General features: G+C 37.9%; 1 protein-coding gene across 3 annotated transcripts in view; it reads right to left on the reverse strand.

Moving 5' to 3' along the window:
• Positions 1-15,007, reverse strand: part of Trim44 (tripartite motif containing 44) — a 105,386-nt gene that overhangs the window by 50,882 nt on the left and 39,497 nt on the right. For 2 of the 3 annotated variants that reach the window (XM_005064872.4, XM_040745927.1), the window contains exons 3-4: positions 13,071-13,310; positions 2,932-2,951 (exon numbers count right to left, since the gene is read on the reverse strand). In XM_005064872.4, coding sequence (XP_005064929.1) covers positions 2,932-2,951; positions 13,071-13,310 — 260 coding nt within the window. Of the gene's footprint in view, positions 1-2,182; positions 2,348-2,931; positions 2,952-13,070; positions 13,311-15,007 lie in introns of those variants that run through there. The other variant, XM_021231524.2, reaches the window with a different exon arrangement.

The following is a 15,007-nucleotide window of genomic DNA, read 5'->3' on the forward strand; positions in this document are numbered from 1 at the left end:
ATAGCAAACCAGAGCTAGTTATTTCCCTGTAGCTCTAAAGTGGAAGCTGAGAAATATAGTTCTTAAGAGAAGGAAGTACCAAAAAATTCAGATATTACAAGGCATCATTTGGAACATCTTAAGAAAGGGGTTCAATGCCAGGCATTGGTGGCACACACCTTTAATCCCAGCACTGGGGAGGCAGAGGGAGGTGGATCTCTGTGAGTTTGAGGCCACCCTGGTCTACAGAGCAAGTGCCAGAATAGGATCCAAAGCTATACAGATAAACCCTGTCTGGAGAAAAAAAAAAAAGTGGGGGGAGGAGGTTCAACAGTGGCAGGTATGGGCTACTTCCTTTTGATCAGTCGAGTTCCATAGACTATCCCAAAACATTACAGGTTATTGCCATTGTTCTTGGTTACTCTCCAGAATTTGATGGTAAGACTCTATTTTTGAAGATACCATATATGTGAGTCAGTAGTCATGGAAAATTTGAGCTGGCATTAACCTAGAAGCTTTATCTTTAGTGACCAGTTTTCACAGTAGTGGAAGATACCATGCAGGTAGTGGGGGTAGAGGTGTGAGTTGAGGGCAATTTACTTAATAATCTAACTCAACTGTAAACCTTGCAAGATATGCCCTTGAGGAAGAGTGCGACCAATGCTCAGGGAGTAAATGAGCATGTTTCTGGTTGGATTTAAGGTCCAATCCACAAAATGGGACACATGCTTGCTACTGTTACTGGACCAAAAATCCACAGGTGGGTAGGCCATAAGCCCTAGGGGAGAACCTAATATTATTTTGTTTAACAAATATCATTTTAAACTGCTCCCTAAATACTTATCTTTACAGTCATAAATTAGTACATTTTCAACCCTCATCAGGGAAGCTTCTTTTGGCAGTAAATGATGATTAACACAGAGATTTTCAATTGATCAATATGCAGACTAAAATACCATAGATTGTTCAGCCCTAAACAGGACATGCTTATCATACACTATCCTCTGCAAAATCCTCAGGGGATCACTAGAGATGAGGCTGGAAAGATTATAAGAGCCAGAGTTAGAGGAGGGCTACTGCACAATAGTGTTTCAGGGCATGACAGGTTACTATACACATGAACTCACAGTGCCTGTGACTGCATGTAAAAGGCCTGCATGCAATCAAGCCAGCCCAAATCCCAGAATGGATGAGGGAGAGGCACACAAAGTCCCACCCTTAGATGAGGACCTATTGGCAATTGACAGCTGTTGGGGAAAGAAAAACATCAATTTTCTTCAGGGTGTGACTTTTGATAGGCTGCCCACATTCCATTGGATGGCCCTACACCCACACACATACTGGCGACACTAAAGGGACTCAGTGGGTTTAAAAAGAACACATGGAGTAGGAAGGTAAAAGTGATTGAAGGGACATGAAAAAAGTTGGAGAGGAGGAAGTAGGGGTAGACTTATCAAAACACATTATATTCAAGTATGCAATTCTCAAATAATACATTTAAAGTGGGGGATGATTCAAAATGTGGTAATCAGTGTTAACTGTCTATTTGACAGGGTCTAAAGTTACTTACTAAACAAACCTCCACATACACTGGTGAGGGATCATCCAGGTTAGACTGCCTTCTGAGCATGGCTGTAGGGAATTATCTTGATTAGATTAAGTGCAGTGGGGAGGCCTTCCCTCTGTGAGTGGCACCATTTCCTTGGTCTAGAGATCTTGGACAATATAAAAATGAAAGTGTGGAGTGTGCACAAGCATTTGCTACTCTTTTCTTCTGTTGCAGATGCAATGTGACCAGCTGTTGCAAGGTCCTGTTGCCTTGACTTCCCCACCATAATCGATTGTGCCTCCAACCATGAGCCAAATAAACCCTTTCTCTCTTAAATTGCTTTTGTCAGGGTATATGTCATCACAGTGATAGGAAAACAAAAAATAAAACATGAGACAGGAGGAAAAAGGAACTACATTTGTTGGCCAGAAATAAAACCAGAGTCAAAACCTGGCTCCATGGGCAATCTTGGACAGTTTGTTTCAGTTCCTTTGAAAAGGAACTGAGCCACATTAGTGACTCTGACACTGAGTTCTGAGGCACTCAGGCTCTACTGGCATGAAGACAGCAAGTAGTTCACCAGGGAATACAGTCTTAACTTCACATAATAAAAATGCTTTATATTTATTAAGGTTCTACTTACAATGCCTTAGAAAGGCAGTATTAAGGTTAAAATAAAGTTCAAATAGCAGAGACCCAGACACCCTTCCTGGAATCTTCCCATCTTAAGTCCTTTAGTCTCCATGACAGATGGGCCCTGTCTGGACATTACAGTTTGCTTGATGGCACAGCTGCAGCATTTCCTACAGTATTTTCTCACTGCTCAAGCAGATGGAGAGGAAAGAGAGCAATGTCAAGTCCAAGTTTACCATCAGACTGAGACAATAATAATTGCTCTGTTAAATTTCTTCCAACTGTTGATATAGAAAAGTACAAAGGTCTTTCCCTCCTTTAAACAATGTTTTTTTTTTATACTTATGGCCTAGTATTCACTTTGACATTCATTGTGACAGAAATAATTCAGTCTAGAACACATTCACAAAATCCAATTCATATCAAAAAAGGACACTGAAGTTTAGTAGGTCCAACTAATACTGTAATCATCATTCAAATACAGAGCCTGCTCTTCTGAACAAGGAACTATGAATGTGCTAAACAACAAAGCAAAGTCTCTGTCATGATATACTTTCAAGTCTACCTTTATCTGAAATTTACAGGCAGAAAATGACACAGACGGGGAGGAGACGGTGGTCCTACAGAATAAAGGCCTTACAGCCCTGGATTAAGACAGGTACTCCTTTTTCTCTGCTGTCCCTTGCTTATCTATATTTCAGGAAGCATTAGAAGGTCACAAGTGTCAATCCACTTCTGAGAATACACAAGCAGCAAAAATATAATCTTACCTAGGTCCTTCTTCATCACCCTGGAAAACAAAGAAGAAACAGTGTTAGAAATCACTGTTGGTAAAAACTGGTTTAGATTTCTTTAATTTCTCTCTCTGTGCCCAAACCAAAAGCAAGGTTGTGCATTTATTTTAACAAAGACAAACCAAAAGATGTCTAAGAGCTAAGACAAGGACTAATATATCCCTATGTTCAAAGATGCACTAATAATTTGCCCTTGCTAGTATGGAATGTGAACACATAGACCTAGGAGGTCTAAATAATAGCCTTGTTTTTTTATTTCTAAGGATAGCAGTATTTAGTTCTGAGCAAACCAAGAACCCCCAAATAGCAGCAGGTCTTGGGTAAAGCTGACCAGCTCCAAAAGCACGAGGCTGATTTCTTAAAACTTATTTCCGTCTTGGTCTAGCACTTTTTCTCAAAATATGAAGACAGCAGTTCTAATATACAGCATATTGAGGTGGGAAGATTTCTTAATTAGGACTCAGGAAGAAGAGATTCTCGTTGAAATCCTGAGACTTAGGAGAATGTGCCACCAGGACATGCTAATTGGTTAAAGTGACCCGTGGGTCCCCTCTGTAAATGGGTAGTTTGAGCACTGGTAATCTACCTCATTCATTACCCAAACAATACTTTTCCTCTTTTTCATATTCATTCTGCACAAATGTGCAATATTTTTCTCAGTGTTTCATTTTCTTGGCCTAACTTTCTCAGTAACCATCATAGCAGCTTATCTGGCATCTCCCTCTGTAACAAAATGAGAACTGTCAAATGACTTTGGTTTGGCAATGGTGATGCAAGCCTTTAATCCCAGCACTTGGGAGGCAGAGGCAGGCATATCTCTGTGAGTTCAAGACCAGCTTGGTCTACAAGAGCTAGTTCCAGGACAGTCTCCAAAGCCACAGAGAAAGTCTGTCTCAAAACAAACAAACAAAAAATTACTTTGAAGCCTTTTCCCACAGCAGTTCATTTGTCCTTCTGGTGACAAAGTACCTTTCACACTCCCTCTTTAGTCATTCAGGGTTAACCAGTAGAAAACATACCTTCTGGATGTATTCCCCAGAGAATCAATGAATAAATGATTCCAAATAAGCTGGAACCAGACATACTGGGCTCAAGTCTTGGCTCTATCACTTACTTGCTGTGTTACTTTAGCCAAGTCATTCTGCCCCTTTCAATTTCAACTTCCTAGTTTATAAAGTGAGGTAATAACTGTCTCTGTATCAATAGGATCAATATGAGAATTAAATAATGCTCATAATTGCTAGTGCCTGAGAGGACAGTTAATAAAGGTTACTGGTTAATATCAGTAGTAATTCAGTATAGATCATTAAAACAGTGTATAAGTGCTAAGGATAATGATCTAACTTTCTATGAATTCTCAACATGGAGCTCACACACAGAAAATAAACTAAGCATGTTAAGGGCTCTACTGAAGGCATAAATAGAACAACTTCAGAGACAAAAAGGAAGAGAAGGTGACAATATACATTGATACTTGGGATAAGCAGGATTCTCCTGGTCTAACAATAGTAAAAAGTGGAAAGAAGACTAGGCTAACAAGAGAAATAACATAGCAGTTTAATTAATATGGTTGGAGGGGTGGATGGATGGATGGATGGATGGATGGATGGATGGATGGATGGATGGATGGATGGATGGTAGAAAGCAAGCAAGAAAGAAAAGTAGGAAGAACACTGGAATAATAAGAGCAAAGACAGGATAGTGTGACTAACAGATGATAAAATAGATTAAAGGAAAGGAGGGAGAGAGGGACAGAATCTGGGGTCTGTGGAACTAGAAAATGAGGATGTACCTATGTATTTTGGGCAGTGTGGGAGTAGGGCTAAGGGCAGTGTGGGGTTAACAATGCAAGTGCGATAAAGACAGATTACCAGAGATTAGGCTTGTAAAGGAAGCTCTAGCTATTCTTTGTGCTAGAGATTGAAAAGAAGAACATTTTATCAGACTGACTATAATGTATTTGAATAGTGTAAGGGCACTAATCATTTCTATTTCTGTGAGAGAGAAGGGGGCAAAGTGGAGAAAGGATGGCATAGGGGTAGTAGAGGACTTCTTTGCATTTGGATCAATTTACACATCTCAAGGTACACCCCTCAATTATAGCACTTGTGAGGCTGAGAAAGAAGGGTGGTGAGTTAGAATCCAACCAACACAGGAAGGCTTATATGAGACTGAGTAGGATTTCTGAGTTATAAAAACAATCTCACATTAATTTCAACATTAAGAAGTTTGGTAATTAACTTTTCCAGATTCAGTTTTCTAAACAAGTATGTGATATAGTGTCCAATAATGGAACCATTTCTGAGCTTATTCTGAATCACTAATTGATATTGATTATCAGGGCACAGGAAAGGAAAGGCAGTTTTGTTGTATTTCCACCTTTTCCAGAAACAACAGGTACTCCTACAAAGTCCACAGAATTACAGACTGAAAGTTTGACTGCTGCAGGAATGCACAAATGGATGAAACAAGCACATTTATTGAGTCTATTTAGATGACTTCACCAGATGACCCTGACTTGCTGGTAAAAGATGTGCACATGCTGGTCCTGCTACCCCAATGTTCACCTCTATCCTGAAAGCCTTCTTAATTCTAGGCACTCCTTTAAGACCAGACCTGATTCAGAAACTCCCTCACTCTGTGTCTGTGGAGTTCATTCTCACCCAGCAGCTAAAGAAAACTGACGGTGACAGCACCACATGGTGTCTCCCTCAATGGATTTTAACCACTTGAAAAAGAAACTGTTTTGTTCATATCTAAGGTGCATAAGTATATAGTAAATAATTACTTAGAAGTTCAGGCTATAGCAGGATTTAAGATTAATTTATATTGCCATTATAAGTTAATTCTGGTTATAAATATTAGAAGTGACTTGTTAGATTAAGTAATATTCCCAAATCTCTCCTTCCAACACTGTGAATGCTCCTGAATGGCACACTGCTCTGTAATGTGACCTTTCCTTTCTACTTCCACCAGTGGAAATAAAGTTCACCAAGATTCAAGTTGAATCCCAAATCTGCTTGTTCAGGTAAATTTGCAAACATCATTACAAGTTAAATAACAAAAATGAGTGTAAGAGAGACAATCGCTGTCCCCAAGAGTTGTTGTTTCTTGAGAATTTACATGCTTCAAATCATTCATTAAAGACTGTAAAAATTAGTAACAATTTTGAGTATAGGTGGAACATGCAAAATAATACGAAAATTAAATTACAACAATGTCTAAGATTCTATATTTAACTTGCTTTGAATCATATCTCCTTTGCTATGGAGTAACACTAGACATTTTAGACAAATAGTTTATTGTTGATTTCTCAGGGTGCCAGGAAGCAAACCCAGAACCTTAACACACTTTTGTAAATACTTCCATTGAACTATGTCCTAGTCTCAACTGGGCATTTAAAATGGCAGTGGATGTAGTTCATACTGAAAAAAACTAGATTTTAAAATTAAAAATAAATGCTTAAGCCGGGCGGTGGTGGCGCACGCCTTTAATCCCAGCACTCAGGAGGCAGAGGCAGGCGGATCTCTGTGAGTTCGAGGCCGGGCTGGACCAACAGCCTCCAAAACAATACAGAGAAACCCTGTCTCGTAAAAACCAATAAATAAATAAATGCATTTTATTTTTAATAATTTATCCACAGAAACAACCTTTTCTAGGATTATTGCATTTCAACTCAGAACTCTTCTTTCAAAAACTGGACAGAAGGGTTGGGGGATATACACAGTTGACATTGACAGTGCACCTAGCATATACAAGGCACTGGATTCCACCCACTGCACTATATAAACTGAGCAAGATGGTACATGTCTGAAACCTCAGCACCTGATAAATAGAGGCAGGAGATAACTCTAAGGTTATCCTCCGCCACATGGCAAGTCAGCCAGGATTACATAACACCCCATCTCAAACAAAAACAAAACAACATATCCACTAGGCAGAATATGGATTATGAATTACAGGCAAAAACAAGCATATTAAGTATATCATTCTATTTTTAAATTAGGATCACTTTTCATACACATACCAAGGTGGGGAGCAAGGCAATACTGTAAAAACACAGTAAAAACTAGCAGGAGTGTTAGCTAGATATAGCTAGATACTTCCCTTGCAAACTGGTTCCTTGAGTGAACACAGGCGCTCTACAAATTCCCACATAACTCTACTGTGTCCTCCTGTTTTGTGAAGTCCTTACTGAAATGAAAAGACACTGAGGCACAGAGGTAAAAGTCAGACTGCAGACTGCAAGGAGACACAGGAGTGCCCAGACATCCATTACTTCTTAAGCATATTGTTCTGAATAATAAAAAATTTGGATAAGGCATTTTTAATATTTAACTTTGATAAAGAGTAGAAACTCAGAAAACAGAGAAGGGAATACTTCTCAGTTTGAATTATGAGACAAATGTATATCTAGTACCAAAAACTGACAAAAGCATGGATATAAAAATTTTAGATCAATATCCCTCATGAAAAGTCATAACTCTTAAATTAGCAAATTGAACCCAGATAATACATCATGACTGAGTAATAAAAGTTTATCTCAAGAATATAAAGTTAATTTAGTATTGTAAAATTAGTCAATGTAATTATTTATTACAATAAAATACAATCCATTTAATCATCTCAATAGATGAAGACAAAACTCAATATAATTTATGACTAAGAAAACTTCAATTTGATGAAGAGCATTTAGAAACACCATCATGCACCTGTAAGGTAGTGACCATCACGCAGACACTGCACTGATTGTCCTAGCAGTTGCACTTAGGAAAAAAAGGGAAAATAGTATAGATATCAGAGGAAGAAGCAAGACTGTCATAGATAACATGGCTGCTGATGCATAAAACCCCTAAGAATCTATTAAACCACAGCTATAACTAACATGGCAAAGTTACAAATACAAGGTGAAAGTTCATTTGTTGCTGGGGACAGTAGAGAGCATCTGAAGTTACAACTGTTTGGAAGGCTAAGGCAGAAGGACTGCTTGAATCAGAAATCTGAGGTCAGTTTGGGTAATACAGTGAAACCTGTCAAGGAAAATGTTGTATTTTATGTATCACATAAAAAAAAACAAAAATAAAAATTAAATAAATTCTTTCAATAATACAATAGTACTAAGGATACAGAAAAAGATGTAACAAACGCAATTTACATCAACTGAAATTTTTGAATCATTTTTGAGAACATATAAGATAAAACCTTTAAGTTAAGCTATACATATGTTCACCGGTGGTGCTGGTAAACACCTTTAATCCCAGTACTCGTGAGGCAGAGGCAGGCAGATCTCTGTGAGTTCGAGACCAGCCTGGTCTACAGAGTAAGTTCCAAGACAGGCTCCAAAGCTACAGAGAAACCCTGTCTCGAAAAACCAAAAACACAGACATACACACACACATGTTCTATCAAAGTGCTATTTTCTGTAACTAATTTCCCTTCAGGAGCTCTGTATCCAAGGCATCTTCCATTCTCGTTAGTTTTTAGAAATCTAATTTGGTATATCCTAGTGTGGATTTCTTAAGAGTTTTTATTGTTTGGGTTTGCTCTGCTTCTTAAATTTGAAGTTTTACATTTCCAACTGAATGTTGGGCACCACTATTATTTTTCAGACTTTTTTAGCTTAACATTTCTTTCTTGCCCCTTTATTATATACACATCAGGCCCTTTGCTGTAGTCCCATGGGCTCCTGAAGCTTTGTTCAATTAATTTTCAATCTTTTGATAACAATGGATCACTATCAAATTGCCTTCAAATTCACCAAATTTTTTTCTGATGTCTCCAATTTCCAAAGAGCCCATCCAATGACTTCCTTGTCATGTTGCTCTGTGTGTGTCTGTCTGTGTGATACTGGACATGGAACCCAGGGTTTGTCTAACACATGCTAGGTAAGTGCTCTAACAATAAGCTTTGTACGTTTTCATATTTGTAAATTTTCAAATGCTCATTTGGTCTTTTCCTGCATCACTTGTTTCCCAGGTGTTTGATGATAGCTGTCCTTGTCTGATAATTCCAATACCTGCATCATCTTGGTGCTGTCATATGCTTTTTTCCCCTTACAGCTGGTGTTTTATCAGTAAAATGAGCAATTCTGGACTACACCCTGAAAAGATGAAGTTGTATTAGAGCAATCTATTCCTATTTAAAACCTTCTTTCTTAGCAGGTCACCAACCTGTTAAGTTCAGAATGAGTATGGCCTGGATTCTTTTGGTGGACTCTGCTTTAAATGTCAACTTAGTGTATATGCCTCTGCCTGGCACAGATGACAGGACTCCATTCTGGTTTCCACAGAGTTAGCTATGGTAAGGGAGAGGTGCCAACTCATTACTACAGGGCAGAGTATAATGCAAGTTTCCATCCACTGATCCTGGAGTGGAGGGTAAGAGGAAATAGAACTCTGTGAACAGTCTCCACAGGGAAGGCAATTAGTACTTCCGTAATGATAAAGACATCAGGAGCAAAGTTAGAGTTCCACTTACAGGTGTATGTCAAATGATTCTTACTATTGAGAGGAGACAGGGCAAAAGCAGAAAGTAAGGTTTTGCCTAAAAGTTCCATGGAGAAGAAAAGAAAACTTGTGGGTGCTAAAGAGATGTCTCTGTGGATAAGAGGGCTGGCTGCTCTTATAGAGGACCTGGGTTCAATTCCCAATACCCACACAGCAACACACAACTGTCTGTAACTCCAGGTCCATGGGATCTGGCACCCTCACACAGACATACATGCAGGCAAAACACCAATGCACATAAAATAAAAACAAATAAATTATATTAAAAAGATGACTTGTTACTGTAGGGGATCATAGACAACAGATATTCAGCTGCTCGCTCCATTGCAATAGTGCCAACTGGGGCTGATGAGCAGTGAGCTCTTTCTTTCTGTATTTACTCTAGAACAGGCAGGTACAGTCAAAAGGTTTCTCTGTAACTGCATAACACTTTTACAAGCTCTTTGGTTACAGACATTTAGGGAATTTTCTTTTTGTCTGTGTCTGTTTGTGTTTCCAGTTTGCAAAACACCCAAGCTAAGAAATGTAGGAAGAAAGGAAACCTTGGTTAACTCTCTGAATTGTACATCTTTAAGTCTAGTACTGAATTTTTTCCCCTCTGTTAAATGACTTTTATTCAGAGATTAGAAAACAGTAAAATGAAACCTGATCATGAGTCCAGTGCAGAACTAGCTCTGTTCTGTTCTTTGCTTTCTTTTGTTAGACAGGCTCTCACCATTCCAGACTGGTCTCAAATTCCTTATGTAGCCAAAAATGATCTTGGGCTTCTGATCCTGTGTCCACACCGTTAATATTGTGTGTACTCCAAAACATCAGTTTTATATGGTGCTAGGATCAAACCCAGGGCTCCATGAATGCTAGGGAAGTATTTTACCAAGTGACATCTCTAGATCTGCCATTCTGCTTTTAGCACTAAAAATAAAATGGATTGAGAAGTAGAAGGTTGGAAAGATGACTAGAAATATAGATAAGCAACAAGGGAGATGTCAATGAATTAGAATTTAGTGATAGGTAATAAGGGTGGAATCCAGAAAATCCTTGCAATTTTGTTATATATTTGCTTGAACAAACTCATAAAAATGTTGAAAAAGAAACCTTTGATTAAATTAAAAATACAGGTGGTTTTTCTTCTAATTCCGTATTATACAAAGGAAACAGAAGAACTCCTCTGTGGACTGAGAGTTATTGGATATTTGCTCTAACTAATAAATTACCAAATTAATTTGGCATGAGATGCTATTAATGACAAAAGCTCTTTGAAGATGCTCTACCTAACAGAATGCTGCTGCTTAATAGCTTCATTGTGTCCACACCTAGTCAGTCCTTAGCTTTGTCAGCTCTTGCATCCTAACAGCAATTCTCTAAGCTGAAGCATTTAAAGAAGCGTTAATGTTAGGGAGAGAATAAATTCATTACTTAGAATAAAATAAAAATAAAAGAGAGGGAACTAGTCACAAATTAAAGCTTTCTTCCTGAAAATACAACTTAACATAAGGACTCAAATTGAAGGGAATATGAGATAGTTACTGCTTTTGGTCCTTCCAGTCAAAACGACTAACTCACATTAAAATGTCTTAAGTGAATTCTCCTGACTTCTCCCATAGATACAAACAGGATAGTTAGCATGTAACACATAGAAGAGGGAAAGCAGGCAGTAGAATAAGACAAACTTAATTTAAATCCTGGTTCCATTTTCTATTTAAGACACACTAGATTAGTGTTCGGTAGTTCTCCAAGTATCAATGGGAGTGACAAACACAGACCTTAGAGTTAAAATGGTAACTAAAAAAAAAAAAGCATTCTCTTGTATATCTAGAAATTTATTTGGACACACACTTTTCTAATTCTACGAAGGATAAAATGAAAACTAATCAAGAATCTTAGATGGGTAGAATGGTGCCTTACATGTCTGCAGAACTGACCTGGACAAAACTTGAGTCTGGTATTATATGTACCCTGACTCCTTCACTGGCCAGTATATTTTGTGGCCTGGGTAAAATTGCCATTTAATGCTGAACTCATTAATTCTGCAGCAGTCCTGGAAATCCCACAGGACCATCTCACAGTTTCTTTTTGTTGTTGTTGTTGTTTTAAAGATTTTATTTATGTATGAATGCTCTATCTTCATGTATGCCTTTATGCCAGAAGAGGGCATCAGATCCTACTATAGATGGTTGTGAGCCACCACGTGGTTGCTGGGAATTGAACTCAGGATCTCTGAAAGAGTAACCAGTGCTCTTAACTTCTGAGCCATCTCTCCAGCCCCAACTGTCTCACAGTTTCTTATAGAGCTACCTCAACCTACCTGGCATGTGTTTGATCAGAAGCTTTATTCACCATTGAACACTAGCCTCTCTCTGAAATAGATGGTTGCCTTGGCTGACTTACCTACCTTTCTTGTCTACTTTTTCTCCTTCCCTTATGTGTGTGTGTCTGAGTGTATGTAAGTGCATGTATGTAAGTAAGTGCATGTATGTAAGTGTATGTATGTACATGCAGGAGCTTACAGGTAAAATGAAACTTTGGATCTTCTGGAACTGGAGTTACAGATACTATGTAGATGCTGAGAACCAAACCTGTGTCCCCAGCAAGAACAGCAAGCTATCTTTTCATGTCTTCCTCTCCAACTTTTTAAGGAAGGTATGTATATTCTTGGCTGGCTTAGAATTAGCTGTGTAGACCAAGGCTGCCCTGAAGCTCGCAGAGCTCTACCTGCCTCTGCAGGTAGTTACCACCATTCCATACACACATACACACACACACACACACACACACACACACACACACACACACACACACACACACACACACACACGTATATATATATATATTTGGACATATGTGTGTGTATGTCCAAATACATTGTTTGAAATACTCCAAAACAGTTTATTCTGTTATGAAATGCATATAGTTGTATTACTGATTCACATTTACCTTGAGTCTTTTGTTCATGTTATTCTCTTTTCTTTTCACAATATACTCTACTTAAGAATTTTGGATTTCTTTTTGAAACAACGTCTCACTCTACAGGCTGAAGTGATCTTCCCTTCTCATCCTCCCAAGTAGCTGTGCCACAGTGCACAGTGCCACCTTAATCCAGCAAATGCACCTTCAATTTAGATAGGTGTATCCATAAAATGCCCAATGGGAAGCACCCCTTTGCTATTCACAAATTTAATTCACAAAATTAAATCCACAGTTGTTTACTTTGCACTGTTTCAGGCTTTACCTGACTCATTCTAATTCAGTCTTGTTCTCATTTCTGAAAAACTTTTATCATTTCTATGTTCATTTCACAACTTGAGATGGAGTGTGTCTGTCATTTGCCCTCTTCTCTAGTTTAGGTTTCTAGCTTGTTTTCTTAACTATGATTAGCAGCTACCCCCTGACTACACTCCTTTAAATTATGTTGGCTAATACTTTGCCAGGCCAAAAAGCCAAGTATAGACCCTAATAGCCAATACCTGCATTCTAGTGTCCATACTAGTCAAAATCCTCCCCAAGTTTTCAGTTCATCATGCTTACAGATCACAAGCAGGCATTTTCAAAGCTAACAAATATGGCAGCTAAATAGTTCTCCTGCTAAAAACCATCAGCATTTTTATTTACCTCTGCCTTTGGCTCAGCTGATTCATTAGAGGTATCAAGTTGTTCCTTGGCCTGGGCCATCTGAGTCATCAACCTATCCATGTGAGATTGGATATCCGCCAGTATCTCAGTCACATGAGCTGTGGCCATGGCTTCTTGGATGTCCACTAAATGAAGGGCCTTCTGCTCCTCATCAGCAATCACTTTCTGAACTTTCTTAAATTCTTGTTGTATAAATATCTTCATCTGGTCTCGAGTTACCTGTAGAACACAGATACATAAGAAGTGTAGATTGAATATAACAAAGAATTAGAAAGGGAGAGGTTTTTTAAATAGTGCTAGGTAGTCTTACTCTAAATACAAATTATGGTTGCTATCTCATTTTGAAGTCTTAGAAATACATTTTTAACAATATTCTTCCAACACCTTTGATAAATTTCCTGGTAACCGTTTTTATTTTTAAGGAACTAATTCCTTACCATGTATGTATGTATGTATGTATGTATGTATGTATATATATATATATATATATACACATATCTTTGTGTTTTATTGAGTTATATACCAGTAATATATAACTACTTTTAAAAAAATACATAAAATAAAAAGTATAATTTCTAGCCAGATATGGTGCTTCATAAGTGTAATTTCAGCATGCCAGAGACTGAGGCAGAGGAATGTCAAGAATTCAAAGCCAGCACAAATTACCAGTAAGTTCCAGGACAGCTGGGCTATAGTACTCTGTCTCAAAAACAAACAAAAAAGAGGATGAGGAGAAAGTATAGACTGGGAATAATGGTACATTCTTGAAACCTCAGTATTGAAGGCAAATGTAGGAGGATAATGGTTTTGAGGCCATGCTGTTCAATATAGTAAGACTGTCTTGAAAAGTCAAAATACAACAAGACCCAAAGAAACAGTTCAGTAGGTGTTCTGTTTTTTATATTATTACTCATGTATACATGTTTCTATAAATGGATTACAGTGAACATATGGTTCTATGTCTTGTTTTTCCACTTAAAATGTTAGTGAATACAGACAGCACCTTCATCTTTTCTATTAATTTTTACCACTTTCAGGATATAAAGATATATCCCATTTATTCCTCTCACAACAGAGATGTGCAATTTCTAAATTTTTACTATTACAGACAACACAGCAACGAATGTCTGAGGAATATCTCTTAATATTTACGTGTCTTCAGAAATCTCTTAAGTCATTAAGCCATTTCATAATATGCTAAGGTTATTGTGATGCTGCCAGACTACTCTCTGAAAGGAATGGAGCAATTATGTAACAATGTGTGAAAGGAAGCACTTCTCTACACCCTTATCAATACCGGGTAATATCAAACTTTGACATTTTTCAATGTAGTAGGTAAAAAATGTTACTATCATATTTTTCTACAACTATAAACCAAACACACACATACTCAAGTGTGCGCACACAAACACAAGCAGCTGACAGTGTATTTGGCTAAGAAATAAGAAAGGCAAATAAAATAAAAACCTATGAAAATAAAATAAGTAATTTTAAAAGCTCTGTATTTTCTTATTTTGTTTGCTGTTTTTGTGGTGCTGGGGATTAAACTAAGAGCCTTACACATAGAGGACAAATGCTCTACCACTGAGTTACATCCCCAATTTCATCAGTATTTTTAAACAGCTATGCATATTGTGTGTACCTGAGATAAGAAACAGGAACGGGAACTAGGAAGTGGTTCATTTATTTAAAGTGCTTGTTGTGTAAGCATGAGGGCCTGGATTTGTATCTCCAGCACTCACATAAAATATGGGTACAGTGTTGTACAATGGCAACCCCATAGTCAGAGCAGCAGCATGGGTGGCTGCTGGACCTCACTGGCTAGTTTAAGAGAAAGAATGAGCTCCAGGTGCATTGAGAACTCTTATCTTAAAAATAAGGTAGGGCTGAGAGATGGCTCAGTGACTAAAGTGCTT

Source organism: Mesocricetus auratus, unplaced genomic scaffold, assembly GCF_017639785.1.
Source record: "Mesocricetus auratus isolate SY011 unplaced genomic scaffold, BCM_Maur_2.0 Super-Scaffold_100004, whole genome shotgun sequence".
Classification (NCBI taxonomy): domain Eukaryota; kingdom Metazoa; phylum Chordata; class Mammalia; order Rodentia; family Cricetidae; genus Mesocricetus; species Mesocricetus auratus.